Source organism: Vipera berus, assembly GCF_964194415.1.
Source record: "Vipera berus genome assembly, chromosome: 14".
Lineage (NCBI taxonomy): Eukaryota > Metazoa > Chordata > Lepidosauria > Squamata > Viperidae > Vipera > Vipera berus.
In genome coordinates this window covers 2,463,067-2,480,647 of record NC_138217.1, presented here as the reverse complement: position 1 = coordinate 2,480,647, position 17,581 = coordinate 2,463,067, and the positions used below count along the sequence as shown (strand labels likewise).

The window sequence follows — 17,581 nt, the reverse complement described above, 5'->3', positions numbered from 1 at the left end:
ACAACGTCTCAAAAATGTTAGGAAGGAGATGATAATATAACATGCAATATGATAAAGTACCTTATATCCTCACTATATGTCTTACTGTTCAAGCAAGGGAACGTTTCATTCCATCAGCCACAAGCCTAAATCCTGCTGAGAGCTGGTGAAAGTCCCTTTTCTAACCTTCTGGGACTCCTGGGGTTGTCTCACGGCCGATGTGCTCTTCCCTGACTCAAGATGTGGCTTTGGAAGGGAATTTTCTGGATCTGTTTCGGACTGTTTGTCTTGACGGATGGCCGTGCACGGGCATGTCCATGGGCATCAGTTCCGGGTCAGACAGGCTTCGCGTGTTTTGGTGGGAAGTGGTTTATAGGCATTGTCTCACTTATTTGAATTAGCTGGTCTGGCCTGATGGGGAATGGTAGGGTTTTTTAATGGGTCTCTTTTATTGTTATTGTAACTTTTAATTGGGCATTGGTTTAATTTCTTTTTAATTTTTGTATTGTTATTTATATATGCCCTGTTAACCCCCCTGAGTCCTTCGGGAGAAGGGCGGTATACAAATTTAATAAACAGTAAACAGTCTCATTACTGCTTAATTTTCCAGGTTAACATTTAGAATAATTTTGCAAGTGAACGTATTAGGATTTTTTTAGAATATAGTACAATTTATGACAAAGTAGGATATTTGAATTTCTAGGATTCACTTTAAAAATCCAGTTGCTGTTCATGTAAATCATTGTTTTTTGCTTTCCTTTTTTGGAAACTACCCAGAGTCAGGTGGTGCCTAAATATTTGAGCACTATATATTTCCAGAATAAAATTTTTAGGTGCTTGTGTGCCATTCTAAGATTTTTCCAGTCTTATTCTGAAAGTTAGCTGGCTTCTAGTGAGTTGTACAGGGTTCGCCTACTACAGACATGTCAAACCCGGGGGCCGGATCCAGCCCGTGAAGTGGTTTCATGTGGCCCGCGAAGCCATCCTGGAAACAGTGAGGGAACGGCCCCCACTGCCTTGGCCCTGGCCCAGAGACCCTCCTTCTGCCAGAGACCCTCAGATCTGTCCCACTCCTGCCCAGGCCCCCATAGGCACCCTTGATGCGAATGATGTAGAGCTGGCCATGCCCACCCAGTAGGCCATATGCACTCCAGCCACGCCCACCCAGTAGGCCACGCCCACCCTGGCCATACCCCCCCCCCGCCCCCCAGGGCAACCACAATGCTGATGTGGCCCTCAATGAAATTGAGTTTGACACCCCTGACCTAATACAATGTTTTGCTGCTGGTAAATAAGTAAGTCATCGAATTACTGTACATCAATTACTGCTAATGTAAAGATTACATTTAAAGAATAATGCCACTTGCCTCCTCTTGTTTGTTTTAAAAAACTAAGCTCCAATGAACAAATGAAATTTATTTCCAAATATATATCATAGGGTTGCGTAGAAAATGATTTTAATACTCATTGCTTGAAGGGCTATAATTTATTTATTTATTCAGTTTCTATAGCTGCGCATCTCAGCTGAGGGACTTTGAATGGCTTGCAATAATTAATGTACCAGAGTCAAATAACAGTAACATAGGTGTAGAAATTTCACATTGGGAGCTTCGATCACAGAGACAAAACATTTAAATTAAATATGTAATTTTTTTAAAAAAATATCTCCCATATCTAAGGTTAGAGAATATTTTTCTGTGGAGAAGAAGCTCAAGATGTCATGAAAGTTGTTGCTAATGTTTGCCTACAGCATTGCCTTTTTTCATTCAAATTGCACACTTGTGACGTCAAGCTTGTAAGCCGCCCTGAGTCTTCGGAGAAGGGCGGGATATAAATGTAATAAAAATAAATAAATAAATAAATAAATTAAAGAGCTCAAAGCTGGGTCTGTTAGATGCTTGCTAGCAGATTGTGATATCCTTTGAGGGCACCCTGTTGCATGATGTAATTGAATGAAAAAAAATCTGTTGAAATAGAGATCTTCTCTGGATGCTGTGGGCGTGAAGTCTCCCTGGATTCCTTGTGGCTGTGCGTGAACATTTTTATCAGAGCTGAGAGAAGATACAGATGTCTTCTTTGCTATTTTTCTTTTTCTTGGAAATATTTGCATAGGAGGTGAGCAGAGACTGATTCAGGTGAGTCAGGTCAGAGGAGGGATTATTGTTATTACTGTATTTATTTGAATATATTAAGACAAGATGAAGGAAGTACTCCATATCCCCAAGTATTTTATGACTTTAAAAGGTTGTAGATTTAATTTGGATGTCACCTAACTAAGATTTGAGCAGCAGCCTTGTTTCAGGTGATGTAGCAAAGTCTGAGGACGCCCTTCTTTGACTAGGTTTTGATGTATTGTCGTAAGCCAGACTGGGAGTACATTTGTGTTCTCGAAGTGAAAACTAAATATATCTTGCAATAATTCTTGTACCAAGCAGGATTGCCTAATGCAATCTACGCATCAGAAGAGTAAAACCAACCTGTCTTACGACAGCCTAAACCCAGCTCACGTTTCCTATTAGTGAGTGGGTGAACAATCCAACTGTAGCTCTGTCCCAGCGATCCTTTACATTGTCATGCTGTTGAATTGAGAAACATAATATGAATCTAGTTTCTGAAATGCAGCTTTCCTCTGTAGACAGAGGAAGCAGTAGATTTAAGCAGTATTTTTTTTTTTAAAAAAAAACCCTTTAGCAGCATTTTGGCTTTCTCATGAGGTGCTTTGTTTATTTATATAATTTATATGCTGCCCATCTCACTTACCGAGGGATGTGTTCCTGTGTGTTCTTGAGCATTTTTTGTACTTTCACATTTTATTAAAAGGCAGATGCTTGGTGAGCTGCAACTTCATTAGAGGCATTGAGCGCGTAAGACGTTGGCGTTCTGTTATCAGTCAGCTGCCGTTTGGAAATGATGAAGGGAGATGCAGCTCGATCAAATTTTCTGCTTTTTAGTTAGATGGGCTGCTTGGGAAAAGTGCTCCGAGGCCTCACCTGATTTCTTGATACAGGTAGTCCTCGACTTACAACAGTACATTTAGTGACTGTTCGAAGTGGCAGTGAAAAATTTGACTTATGACTGTTTTTCACTGTTATGTCCCTTGCAGCATCCCCATGGTCATGTGATCAGAATTCAGGAGCTTGACACCTGGCTCACATTTAAGAGAGTTGCAGTGTCCTGGGGTCATGCGATCACCTTTTGTGATCTTCTGACAAGCAAAGTCAGTGTGGAGTCCAGATTCATTTAACAACTGCAGCGATTCACTTAACAAGAATCGCAAGAAAGATAGTAAAATGAGGCAAAATGAGGCAAGAAAGACAGTAAAATGAGGCAAAACTCACTTAGCAAATGGCTTACTTAGCAGCCAAAATGTTGGGTTCAATTGTTGTAACTTGAGGACTACCTGTATTTGCCTTTATCTTAAGCCCCTGCCCTGGGATCATTGTGTAACAAAGCCTTTGTACCTGATCACTTGTAACACACTGGGGTGGCTTGCCAGAGTAAGATATATGGATATTGGCCTGGAAAAGTTAAAAAAAAAGTATTAATTAACTAAGGTTAATTAATTAAGTGAAGGGTCCTTAAAGTTATACTAAGTCTGTATTGAGGGCATTCTTGAGAATGCAGTGTTTCTAAGTGTAACAACTTCAGAAACAGTTATTAGAAAAATCTTGGCTTTCATCTTCTTTCAGTCCTTCTGTATGGAACTCAGATCTGTCAAATGCATCTGTCACTGTAGAAATCCCTATGAGGAATTTCCTCAATCCAGAAAAATACAAAGAAGGGTAGCCTATAATTTAGTGCCACGTCCTTCTCAATTTAGTCTATTTTCTCCTATTTAAAGATCTGTTTCCTGCTAGAAAAATGTTAAGACCTGACGGCTGTGTTGCAGCATAACTCTGTAAGAATTTATAATCATTCCAACATTCTAACATTCATCTTAGGTCAGGGGTAGGCAACCTCGGCTCTTTTATGACTCTTGGACTTCAACTCCCAGAATTCCTGAGCCAGCCAAGCTTCCTTTTGTACAACTGATATTCCATCTCTGCTGTTTTCCCTTGCTGAATTAAAACAGAAAAGGTGTGTGTGGGGGGGGAAACCCAATGCAGATGTTTGTCTAGTAGAAAATCAAAAGATTTCCTGAGCTACAGCTAGTACCGCTTGCAATTCTGTTCCGTCCCTGGAGCCGAGTGTGTTCCGGCTGCTCAGGTTTAGCATCCTGAAACTCCTTCAGGCCAGAGCATTTCAAAATGGAGACTGGCTTCATGACACTCCAGTGCGAGTCCAGGCCAGGCCGTTTTAGAAGGCAGGAGCCCTCTTTGGTTTCCTTCTATCTACCCTCGGGGCAAGCAGGGAATACAGAAGGGAGAGCCACCATAACTTTCCCAGTCTGCCGGGAGACAGATCTTTGGGAACCTATCAGTTTAACTGGCGTTGGCTCCTACCTATGCGAACTGTTCAGGATGGTGGAATTTGGGTTGTTCCTCCAGCACTCCAAGAGTCACCCCTAATGATCTGATGATCTGGGCTCCTTCCTGATCTCCTGCCGCCCTCCTTCTTGCAGCTGTTGACTGGGGTCCCTGCCTAACAAGTTGTTTACCTGACTCTTTCTCTAAAGATTTGTGCATATCTTATTGAATGCTAGGCATTTTAGAGAATTTATCTCTTTTTCACGCTGCTTTGTTAAATCTGTATTTCAGCTGTGTTCTGTCACAGATAAGCTCTGCTGGGCTCTCTGGAAAGGGCAGCAGACGGATATGTAATTTTTATTATATATTTATATAATGCAGGGACTCTTGATGCATACAACGAAATTTAATGAGCATTTAGAAACTGCTGTGTTCAGTGTTGTGGCAGAAATTACCTTGAATAAAAAGCATACACAAGATTCTTATTTTTTTTATCCCATTTATATCCCGCCCTTCTCCGAAGACTCAGGGCGGCTTACAATCTAAGAAGCACAAACCAATGTGCTTAGCAATAGCCTTCATTCTATGTATATGCCTGCTTATTAGGGCTTTTGCCCCCCCCCCCCCAAGCGGCATCATTACAAAGTCAGCTTATTGCAATCTGGGTCCTCATTTTACCTACCTCGGAAGGATGGAAGGCTGAGTCAACCTTCTCACATTAAGACTTGATTGTTTCTTAATCTGTCAGGATTTCTCTTGCCTGTTCTAAAGTCACAAGATCTGTCAGCAGTGCTCTTATTGCACAAGTATAACCTCTGGGTGTATAATCCTTGCAGACAGCTGGTCATTTGCATTCTTTTAGAGAGTAGTTGAAGCCACTCGGGGATTTGTCTGTGTCCTCAAGGTCACCTGAGTAGTGCAAATGGTGTGAAGCCTACTTGGAAGTGCAGAAAGGGCTGTGTTGTAAACTGGAGATAGATGATGATGTATCCCTCCCCCTCTGTTGAGGGCTCTTCAGTTTTGACACAGATGCCTCTTTGACCCCTCTTTCAAATCAACAATCTTCTCTGTCCAAAACATGGACTTTCCTGTCTTCGAAAGAGCGGCCTTTGTCTTTTAAATGCAGATGGACTGCTGACTCTTGTCCTGATGGGTTTGTTCTTCTGTGTTGTGCTCTGTGTTTATGAAGTGGTTGTTTTGTTTCCCCAATGTGCAGAGCTGCACATGGCTCACTGCATTGTACTGCATGTACCACGTTGCTCAGTTTGTGTCTGGGTGTTTTATCCATGGGGTGGACAAGCTTCTGCTTTGGTGTATTCTTGGGTTTAAATGCGCACATATGTTGTGTTGGCTGAAGATCCTTCTGAGCTTTTCAGATATTCCTGAAACGTATGAAATGACGACGTTGCTTCGTTTATTGTTCTGTTCTTTTTCTGTAAAGGTGCTTGAAAAAGCACCTTTGGGACAACCATGGCCTGGATGACTGAGAATCTCCATAGAGGTGATGCTCCAGATGTTTTGGGATTGCACCCAAGGCACTTATCACTTACTATCTTTGCTTTATTTTGCCACGGTGGTTCTTCTATTTGCGGATCTTTGTATTTTGTTGGTTTCCCCCCCCCCAGTCCTTTCTCCTTTATTCTGCTGTTTCCAGGTTACTGCCATGTCCATTAATAATATTAATCTTATAGTCTGTTCACAACAAGCTGAAGCGACAGCTGCTATTTCATTCACTGATGTTGGCCTTTGTACACATCGAGTTCTTCCCAAGAATCTAGGATGTTACAATGAATTGGCATAGTACATCTGTGGATCCAGGGAGTGTGGCGTTTTGCAATTGACAGATGGAAATTTTGTCAGTGCACAGATTTTCTAAGTGCCGTCCAAGAGTTTTGGCTATGGTACCACAGTGTGCCAATAATCACTGAAATCACCACAGCTGGTTTGTGCCACAATCTTTCAATTTCCATTTTCTATTTTCAGATCTTGATATATTGTGATCTTCTCCAGTCCTTTGTCTTTTATTCTACTTTCCTGTGGTATTGCCCCATCAATTATCCACACTTGTTTTCAAATATAGTTAACTCTGAACTGTTATGAGCTAAGATTTTATCAGCTTGAATTTGGAAATCTCACAATATTTCATTCTGCTCATTTTTTACTACTTTTTCAACTACTAGTTCCCACCATTTTTTCATTACTGGTGCTCCAATGGAATCATTTTGGCGACTACGTCATGTTGTTGCTTATGACCAGTTTGTGCAATCTTCTTACGCCAGCCAAGTACACGATCTACTGTTTTTTTCTATTTCTTTGCACAAAAACTGCACTTTGAATCATTTGATTTTTTTTCCCCAGTTCTGGTTCTTACTCTTACTTATTATTACTATTTGCTTTGCCAGGATTCAGCTTCCCACCGACTTCCTAACTGGAAGCCAAAAATGGCCAGCAAAGGACCTGCAGCTTCAGCTTCCACAGAAAGCTCCAGTGCGGGTGGGACCAGTGGGAACAGCAGCAACGGAGACAGTACCGGTCAGGACAGCACATTTGAATGCAACATCTGTTTGGACACCGCCAAGGATGCTGTGATCAGTCTGTGTGGCCACCTCTTCTGGTCAGTATCACCCCAGTTTTCAGCAGCAAATACTTGCTTCTGCCTCACGCTTGCTTCTTCCTCCCCCATATCATCCTTACCAGGCAGGTGAGAATTGTAAAGCTCAAGTCTTAAGCTCATTATTGATTCTACATCAGGGACATCTAACCTTGCCCACTTTAAGCCTTGTAGACTTCATCTCCTAGAATTCCCCAGCTAGCATGGGGAATTCTGGGAGTTGAAGTCCACAAGCCTTAAAGTGGCCAGGGACGGACACCCCAAGCAGTCGACTTGCTTCCCATAGGGCTGATGACACCATTCAATCCTTGAGAATGCATCAAGGGTGGAGCTGTGAAAGGAATGGGCTAAGGAAAGAGAAACGATTTCTGGTATTAATCCCAGCTGTGGTTCTGGATGTAGCCCATTTGCCGTGTCCATAGAACCAGTGGAATTGTATCTCCATCCTAGCCCACCTTTTCATCTTGGAATTGTTTTAAGGGTTGGATGCTATACAGTTCCTGGGAAACCATCCTGTTCAAGAACCCTTGAACAAAGACCAGCAACTTTTGCTGCTTTGTCAGTTGCTGTAGAGAGAGCTTGGGCTGAAATGTGAGGATGTGGGGGAAGGCACAGACATGTGCAGATGATGAACTTGCCCGTCCATGGCTAGAGGTGCTGCTTTGCTTCTAGGAGCCCCTCAACTCATCACATTCATCATCATCTAGTTCTCTAAGGCTCTGGGCAAATGGTGGCTTTCTGTTTGCAAAACCTGCATTTCCTCAGTGAGCTGTGAGCTGCCATCCTGTGCCCCTAATAAGCTGTTAATTACTGGCTGGATTTTTATACTATGCCATAGCATAATGTGGCTTGATTGACTTTGGCTCAGCCTATTGTGCAAATCTAGCTGTTTGTAAACCATGTGTAAGCACAGCTAATTACTGTTCATGCAACCAGGGTTAAACTGTAGGTAAATTAACTATGAAATTGGGACAGCGTTGACAATAATGGGGTAGGTAATCCTCCATTATTTATTTTATTTTTATTTATCAGATTTAGATTCTTGGCATTTTTTGTCACATCCTCAGAAATAGCTTTGTTGGGAACCTGAATTTCAGATGTTGCTTAGTTGCAGCCAAGAGGCTTTTGACAGCATCCATACAATTGTGATTGCATTTATTCACTCTGAATTAATATTACAGTTTACATTTGTCTCTTATCTTTTCTAAAATAAAACTTGTTGAATTTAAAGCAGATGGAATGAACCATCTTGTCTTGTAGCCCAGCTGCAAATCCAGCCACGAAATCTAGACTTTTTTGGTTTTCTCTCGGTATAATGGCCCTGAGCTTCAGCCACAGTTATGAAAATGTGAAGAAGACAATGGGCCAAACTCTGGGTTACAAAACAGGAGTTCCTGGAGGGCATTTTTAATATGTGCAGTTTCCACCAGGCCAGGGTATAACATTTCACATAAGTATAAAAACATCCTATCTTAACTAATCCTGGATTTCCATAAGTAGGACCTGCAGTTAACAGGGGTGGAAATATCTTAAGTGACATAAGTGGAACAGCTGTAGGTAATGTGAGAATGCATCCAAGAATCTGCCCAGCTGATGATTCAAGATTTGAGACCAACTGTCTTTTGAGACTTGGCAGAGCAAGAAATCCTGTCCTCTTTTTCTGTGTCTGCTGTCATTTTGTTATTCAGGCTGTGTCTCGCGCTGCATTTCCTGGGGATGGGACTTGTTCTTCAGTCACGTTCTTTTCTTTATTCCACAGAATTTAGTTAATTCAGAATTCAACTATGCGGAATTCAATTCATGCTTTCTGAGTAAGGGGAGTTCCATTTTAGAGTCCCTTAGCTCAAGAAATCTCTACGTTGGTTTGTGTACATCAGGGGTGTCAAACTGCCGGCCCATGGGCCGGACGTGTCATCCAGAAGCTGCACCCACCCCATTGCCAGCAATGGCAAAACCGTCCCGATACGTTGCGTGACTTCACGTGATGGTATACATGTAAAGACCAGCTATTAAAAAAGCAGGAAAATCCGCTTTTGCTGCTGCCTTTTGAAATACTGTAGTATTGTCTGAGAATCGAATCTGTATTGTCTGAGAGCTGGCTTCCAGGTTTCTGATTGTACACATCTAATTTGTGTGTGTGTCGATCTTTCTCCCCACTGCTACCTCTGTGGACGTTCTACTTTATGAACAAATCACTTTGGGAATCCCTGCAGTTGGCCTTGTTTACACCAGGTAAGTCTGATTCTGCTTTGCTTTGTCTTTCATCAGCTTTGGTTATTACCCAGTCCACCTTCTTGGTTTCCCAAGGGACTTTGAGAAGGTGCAATATGCCTCTCCATTTCTAAATGGATTGTGCGTCCTCCCCAAGGCAATTCTGTTTGGTAATTAGTGTTAACCGTGCAATTGTTGGCAATCTTCTGTTTGGGGGCTTGGTAGGAAAGGGATGAGTGGCAATGAGACCCACGGTTTAGTCACAGCGAGCATTCAAGATCCATTCTGGCTATCCTTTCTGTCACTCTGTGAGGCAGGTTAGATTAATACCTCAGATGGCAGATTAGATGGTTTTAGGGGACTCCTTTTAGAATATATGGTGGGCTTAAGTCACATTTCCCAACCCCGGCAGATAACACAGTGTTTTGAAACATTGGATCTTTGATGAGATTTTGATGCTCTCACGTAAGGATCTTGTGAACTTTCAGGTAAGATAGGTGAGATACTGTGGTGGAGTGTGCCTATGGAGGGGGAGGGGGTGTGATGGACTACAGTGAAGCAGCAGTTTCGCAGGAAGGAGGGAGGTAAGAAAAGAGCTCGGAGATGGATAGGAGGCGAGGAAGAATAGCCGCTCTTACCGTGTTTCCCCCAAAATAAGACCCGGTCTTATTTTCAGGCGTGTGGTGTGTGTGTCTTTTCCACTCCCCTCCAGCACCAACAGCCCCGCCCAGCCAGCCAGCCCACTTCTTCTGCAGCCGAAGGAGCAGCTTCATTCTCCAGCTGAGAATGGAGCTCCAGCCTGCATTTCTCCATCAGGCCTTTCCGGAAGGCTTCTGCAGCTGAGAAACAAGGTATGGAGTGAATCCGTAGTTTGGTTCTTGGCTGCAGAGGCCTTTCCGGAAAGGCCTCTGACTCTGAAATGCAGGGCTGGAGACGCTGCAGAAGACGTGGGCCAGTGAGGAGAGGCAGGCTGCAACGGTAAGCGGGTGCTAGGGCTTATTTTCGGGGTAAGTCTTATATTAGGCCCATCCACCCCCCCACCCCACCCCCCAAAAAATCAAGCTAGGGCTTATTTTGGGGGTAGGTCTTACTTTCAGGGGAAACACGGTAGTAATCTCCCAGGATACTCGGGTGCGAGAGAGCAAAGATTTAGTCTGGCAAGATTCTGTCTATTTGGCATGAACAAAAACTGAACTTTGCCTGGATTTGTTCTATGTCGTTCCTGGGCTGGGCCTGACAGACATTGAGATTGTTGGTGTCTCTTGATATTCAATTTGAAATGTGGGAAAAGGTGCTGACCCATCTCCCATTGAACGCGTGAAAGGCTTGAGGACGAATCATCTCCATAATCCCAACAGTGTAAAATTGTGGAAGTGCCAAGCCTCTGTCCAGGATTATTTTACAGTGCTGGGAGCTCTGTGGGAGGGGAAAGAGCTGGACACTTTGGGCCCTGCAAGTGGCCATTCAGTTGCAATGTAAAAGTAACTTTGTGACCAAAGCCCATATTTATGATCTCGGTCCCTGTTCACCATTACAGTCAGGTAACACCCATTGTCCTACGCATGACCCTTTTTTTCCTTCCCCCCACCCCCCGAGATTGTCTAAAGCAGCGCTCTCTTCTTGAGCTGCTTTTCTCTGCAGTGCAGCAAGTTAATAAGGTCAGCTCTCTGACCTGCAGCTGCAGCCTGAAATTGACAAGATCCTCCTCAGTTTCACACTAAAGGCTTTTGTTTGCCTCCTGAACACCAGTGCATTCCTTTCCATGTGCGTTTCTATTGTGTGCTGACTTAGTCTCTTGTAATCCCTTCCTCTCCATCAATTCTCTTCTTGCTACGTATCCCAGCACCGGGATGAGCCTTCCAAAGAATGGGGGAGTGAGGAAAAAAAGGGCTGTAAGATTTGCCCTTTTCTCAGCCATTTGGGCTCACCCAGCTGAAGCAGTAGGCATGAGCTTAAATGGACTCCAGAAGATGGTAGAGGACAGGAAGGCCTGGAGGAACATTGTCCATAGGGTCGCGATGGGTCAGACACGACTTCGCAACTAACAACAACAACAACAAGCTGTTTGAAATTGTATCTGATGCTATAAAGCAGAGGAAACCTGAAGTAACATCATAAAGGGCAGTCTTGCTTAAGGACCATGTTGCCAGTCCTAATTGTGCTCACTAAACAAGGATTACCTGTCAAGCCAATATCTTGGCATCTTTGCAGAACTCCATGTTTTATTTTTATTTTTTTATTTAGTAAATTTAGAAGGTCCTGAATTCCAAAATGACTGGATGGCCCCTAAGTGATTATGCTTAAAATAGAAAAGTCAAGGAAAAGAACCCAGGTGTCCAGACAGGCCACGCAACTAGCAACCACGCCAGAGTTCCACAGACTCCCTACCCTGAGGCCTGGGAGGCGCAAGGCATTCTTCTGCTGTAGTCCAGGTTTTCACCAGATGCCGTTCCTCTCTTCTGCCTTTCAGTGGCTGGAGACCAGGCCAAACAGACAGGTGTGTCCTGTATGCAAAGCAGGAATCAGCCGTGATAAAGTTATACCACTTTATGGAAGGGGCAGCACCGGACAACAGGACCCCAGGTAAGACCCCAGATCTTTCCTGGGAACAGTCTTTTGCTTTCAAGGTCTACTCAAGTGGAATTCAGGGAAGAAAACCTGTCTGCCGTCTCTTGACTCAGGTTTAGTCTTCAGGTTTCGGCAACCTTTTTTTCCTTACCTGTAAGAATCTCACCATTCAAATGTTGGTTACTGGTAATAGGTTGCTCTGTGTGCTGCCCGTCCCCGGCCACAGCATTCTTGGGGGGGGGGTGTCCTGTGCAGCTTCACATGATGCAGCTGGAGTTGGGAAATAGTGTTCCAGATCTTCATTTTGGTGTGTCTACCCAGGAGGCTCACAGGCCAAAAATCAACAAGCAAAGATTGATTTTGGGGATTTCTCCTCCCATCCTCTCCCTATCTTGGTAGGCTAGACAAGAAGGAATCTTAAGGATGGACAAATTTAGCATTACGTAAGCTTTACAGGTCGTAGTCCAAGTCTGCCATAGGCGGCTGCATTACTGAATAGTGGAAGCCTTCTTTGGAACTTAGAAATAATAACTGAAAAAAACTGGTATCCAGGAGGATTTTTCTCTTTTTAGGACTTTATTGGGATTCTTTCAGAAGACAGTCAGTAATAAATAAAATTATTAAATTAAATTAAATTAAATTAATGGCTTTTTTCTAGACACTACTCCTACGTAGCTCATACTAGCCTGTGTAGGGTTCTCATGACCGGGGTCTGTTGAAACATGGAGGGGTCTCCTGGCAGATGCTCCAGTATGCTTGGAAGCTGCTTCTGCATCCCTGCAGTGAACTTTGCTGGGTTTCTGTACACCTCCAGGAAGAGCCTTTTCAGGACGTGGCTGTCTGCCTGTGACTGGCTCTGTGGCAGCCAGGTCTGCAACTCTCTTGAGGAACATTTGCATGTTCTTCTGCAAGGTGTGCAGAATGTTGTAATGTTTGGGCCATTATTCAACAAATTACCTGCCTGGACAGGTTGCCATTCCCTACTCCGGGTGTTTCTGGAACAGCGAGAGGGTGATCTGGCGTGTCCGACCAGACATGTTGCTATTAGTCGATCAGCCACCTTCAGTGTGATAGTTCCCCATTCAGGCCCCAAGTCGACTGCTAAATGCCCTCATTGAGCCCCATAATGAATTGTATCTTGCAGGGAGAAAACGCCGCCTCGACCTCAAGGCCAGAGACCTGAGCCAGAAAATAGAGGGGTGAGTAACAGAGAATTTGGGAGAGGCTTCTCGGAATTATGGAGGGGAAAAATGCTGCTAGTCTGGAGCCCTTCAGGCTTGTCCTGCAGGTCTTTGTAAGCCAAATTAAACCAGACCAATCTTGGATGACCATTTCTGTAGAGAGAGTGAAACCGCCAGTAGAAATAATGCTTTGGTGTTGATTTTGCAAACTTCCAGCTGCCGTGCAACTGCCCTTAAAACAAGGGTGTCCAGTTCTGGCAAATTTAAGACTTCTGGACTCTAACGCCCAGAATTCCCCAGGCAGCAAAGCAGTTCTGGGAGTTGGGAGTCCATAAATCTTAAAGCTGCTGAGGTAGGACACAGCTGATTTATGCAGAGACTTTTAGACAGGGATTTCAGAATTCTGGGAGTCTACAAGTTTTAAGGTTGCCAAGGTTGGAAACCCAGCCTTGAAATATGGTGGGTATCAAGTTACCCTGCAATTGCAGGAGGTGCAGCAAGTTGTGTCCAAAGAGACTGTGAATGCTGATTTTACAAATAGCAGACTCTGGAGAAAATGGGCCATTTTAACTTTTCGTAGCCCCAAGTTGGGGAAGAGTACCTGATGAAAGAGTTGCCTGTTTCCATGCAAGTCGGCAGGAGCCTCCAGAGGCTGCTCTCGGCTCTCTTTTCATCAAACCAGCAGCTCTGCTGGGGGTGATTAAGGAGCACTTTGTTCTTCTACTCCCCGGAGAGCCAGTGCCTTATTGAATCAGGTGCTGAAGGTGGAGGCTTTTTGGCATGGCTTCTGCCTGGAGCTCTCGTGGCAAAGTGCACAGGCTGCCTTGCCCAGCCTGGAGGTGATCTCTCATCCTCGGACTCTTTTTGCCATGGGGATAGGCTCAGGTTGCTCAGGCAGGTTTCGTGACCTGTGACCAGCCAAGAACTATCTTGCTCATCTCTTAAAATACTGGGCGAGCTAGCAGTCTGCCAACTTGCTAAATTTAAGTTGGAAACACGCTACACTCTTGCACCCAAAAGATCATACGGGGAATAAACTAACAAAGCCGTGAAAATCAGAAGTCTGGTAGCACCTTTCACAGCTAACTAATTCTGTTAAAGGCATAAACTTTCATGAGCTGCAGCTCAAGCATCAGGAGTGTGCAGCACCTTTTCTGAAGAACCCATTTAATGAAACAAAATTTAATAAAATACCGTATGTTGGTTGAAAAAGGGATTACACACTCCTAATGTTTTGCTACCGTGCAATAGCACAGCTCTCCTCCTACAAAGCCTTGAACGATTCTCCTGTCACTGTATTTCTGTGGAGGTTCTTTATCCAGAGACAATCTGTCTGCATAAAATCTCATCTCTGCAAGGCTACAGTGGAGTAGAAGGATGGCAGAAAAAAATGGCCGCCTGGCTGGAAGGAGGCAAGGCCAAAGAAGCACTGATGATGTTCCCTAGTTGGGCAATGAAATGTCTACAAGCAAACCCCCAAGCTTGAAGAGCAGCAAGAACTCCACAGTTCATCACTGAGCTATATTTATTCCCTTCTGTTGGGAGGGAAACGGAGCCAGGTCCATAAAGTAGTCTGGTCTGGGGGTGCTGCTTTCAGCTCATCACGTTCTCACAGTGCACCGTTGGAAGTCCCTCTAATCTGCTGAAAGAGGCTGCAGCCAGTCAGGTTTTAGTTTGTGAACTAGGACATCTCTCTATGCAAGTTGATCAATTTTTGTTTTTAGGGTTTCCAGGGTTTTGGCTTTGGTGATGGAGGCTTCCAAATGTCATTTGGAATTGGAGCGTTTCCCTTTGGCATATTTGCTACAGCCTTCAATATAAATGATGGCCGGCCCCCTCCAGGTACGGAATTAAATAAAATTAGCCTGGCCAATCATCATTGCGCTGACGTTGCATTCTGATCTGTTTTGCTTAACTATTGATCCCTGAATCAATGCTCATCTACTCGTTTTGCCCAGTGAGCATCTCTGTTGTATGTGACCTTCTTCAGAGTCACCATCTGACGAGTCCCAGCAAGCTCTGCAGAATGGGGACATCCCCTTTGGGAGATCTTTGCAAAACCTGAAGAATACAAAATAGAGATGGAAGGAACGTTGGAGGTCCTCTACTCCAACCTCCTGTCCAAGCTGGAGACGCTGTACCATTCTGGAGAAATGGCTGTCCATTCTCTCTTTAGAAACCTCCGGTGTTGGAGCACCCACACCTTCTGGAGGCAGGCTGTTCCACTGGTTGTTTTTACGACCTTCCTGAACAGCTAATGCACAAAAGCCTGGTCCTGCCGAAGTGCATCTGTTTCAAAGAAGACAAGACAGTTTTGGGGACTGTCCATTTTAAAGATTCTGGGAAGCTTTCTAATAAAAAAAGCTTTAGAGTCTGATTCCACACTTAGAGCGCCAAGTCTGGAAAAAAGATAACATTCCATTTGTAAATTCTGACAGAAAGGTGATAATTGTGCCTTGTTTTTTTCTTTCCTTAGCTGTCCCAGGGACTCCTCAGTATGTGGACGAGCAGTTTCTCTCTCGCCTCTTCCTGTTCGTGGCCCTGGTCATCATGTTCTGGCTCCTGATAGCTTAACTTTGCTCCATACCTTGCGGAGCTCTGAACCGGCCACAGACTGCTGCTTGTCTCCCTCTCGGTGTCCAATTCTGCAGCTAATGATGGGTTCCTGAAAGCCACTGGTGTCTTTGTGTGAGACGGAGTCTCTCTTATTTTTCCAGAACTATGGTGTTAATATTTTGGGAAGTTCTCTGAAGCTCAGCTGTATCTCACACAGCCAGGATCTGGCTGGAACTGCAACCCTAGCTTTGAGCTCTGTATCTCAGTGCGGAGTGTTTGAATCTTGTGCCAAATATCTGGAAGAGATGCTGCTCCAAAGGGAATTGGAAATGGTGGCTGGCAACAGAGCCTCTTGCCACATGCCCCACTATCTTATGTCTCGAGCAGGGAGAGGAAGGAGAGCAGTGGACTTCAGAACCCAGCTGTACATCTTGCTCAAAAGCCAACTGACTCCAGGTAATATCTTCTATAAATAAGACATCTGGCTGAAGAGGATTGTGTCCCATTCCTGCTGTTACATACCCAAGTGATAAAAGACCATCTTTGTTTTTCCAGCAATCACAAAAATGAAAGGATAAAAGACTTTTTAACCTAAAACAGTAGCATATCTAAATTTACTGGAATTGGGCGGGGGTGGGGGGTGGGGGGGTGAGAGGGAATCTCATCTCAGGGTTTTGGAGGGGCTGCTGGCTGTCATGCAGCACACTTCCTTGCTGATAAAAGCAGTGTTTTAAAGGGTTTGTAGCAGCTATCAACTTTTAATTTAGGTAGACATAATTTCAGCTGTTCTTATTTAGATGCATCTCCTCCTCGAAATGTACATTTTTTCCATATTTGGGATCGGTTAACTGGGAGGAGTATAGGACAGTCTCTTACAGGGGTAATTCACTGAGTATTTGAGGTCTCCCCAACTCACAGTAATGATTATTACACAAATGGGAACACACCTGTACATTTTTTACAAGAACAAGGAATTCTGCTTAAACAGTTTGCATGTGGCCAAGGGGCCATTGGTGTGTGAGCTTTTTCAAATTACCAAAGACGTGATTTTTTGAAGGGTAATCATGGGCTTTAGCTACACAGCATCTCACAGGATGGTACTGGGTGCATTTGGAGAACTCTTTACAGAAGGGGTGGAAGAGGAATCACGCTTTAAAAATGTTGTGGGCCCACAGGATGCAAACCTCTCACTTGAATGACTGCCAATATTCTTGTAAGGGTGCCTCTCAAGGACTTATTTTGCAATTCTTTTGATCTTCTGGATGTTACCGGAGACTTGCTAGTCAAACTCCACTGATGTTGAGGTTTTATTTTTCTGTAAGAGTGATGTGGGGGGTGAGGTTGGCAATCTCAAGAGCAAGATGCATGTCACCACCATTTCCTTTCACCGAAGTAAGATACCAAATGTGAATTTTCTTGTGGCCCAAATTCTGTCCTGGCTCTTGGGCTTTCAGTACAGGAGGCAGACCTAGCTTGACAAAGGGATGTGCTCTCTCTTATCAGCAAAATCAGACTTGTTAACAAGAAGACTCCATCCCTTGAATGGAGATCAGCGCCACCTACTGTCAGCAAAAAAGCGTTCAGTTGCATTTTAATATAAATAACTCTCCCTTTCCTAGAAACTGGAAAAGCTGTCTTTCTAAAATCAGTCTTATACAAATGGTCAAATGGCTGGGATAGTGGGATAGTGTTGAAATGTCAGGCATTGACTGTTGGATTGATTGTGCTGGCCAAGGTCCACTGTCTTTGGTGGTGGGGTTATTCCCGCCTTGTCTGCCTTTGGGGGGAACAGAATTGGTGGCATCTGAAAAACCTTTTGGCTGAACTGCAGCAGCTGATTCTGGGCTTCAGAGAGCCACTGGCCCCTCCAGTCATGGTTGCTTGATAAGCAGACCCACCCCGACTTCCTCTGGTCTCCCTGCCCACACTTTGTATCCCTTTTTTCCTCCACACCATCTATTCAGATTCCTCCTCGTTTGTGGTTAGCAAAAGTATGTTACCACTGTGCAACACTGCTGTTCACTAATTTTCACTGTTGTGAAAGTCAGAATAAACACCTTTTTACATTA

The 17,581-nt window shown here is 44.1% G+C and overlaps 1 protein-coding gene across 4 annotated transcripts in view; it reads left to right on the top strand.

Moving 5' to 3' along the window:
- RNF185 (ring finger protein 185) overlaps window positions 1-17,581 on the top strand; it is an 18,315-nt gene extending 734 nt beyond the window's left edge. Inside the window, exons 2-7 of one of the 4 annotated variants that reach the window (XM_081338886.1) lie at window positions 6,788-6,999; window positions 9,210-9,228; window positions 11,678-11,790; window positions 12,920-12,974; window positions 14,681-14,798; window positions 15,433-15,911. In XM_081338886.1, coding sequence (XP_081195012.1) covers window positions 6,827-6,999; window positions 9,210-9,228; window positions 11,678-11,790; window positions 12,920-12,974; window positions 14,681-14,798; window positions 15,433-15,530 — 576 coding nt within the window. In that variant the 5' untranslated portion in view covers window positions 6,788-6,826 and the 3' untranslated portion in view covers window positions 15,531-15,911. Of the gene's footprint in view, window positions 1-2,031; window positions 2,115-4,016; window positions 4,057-6,787; window positions 7,000-9,209; window positions 9,229-11,677; window positions 11,791-12,919; window positions 12,975-14,680; window positions 14,799-15,432 lie in introns of those variants that run through there. The other 3 variants (XM_081338885.1, XM_081338884.1, XM_081338883.1) reach the window with 3 other exon arrangements.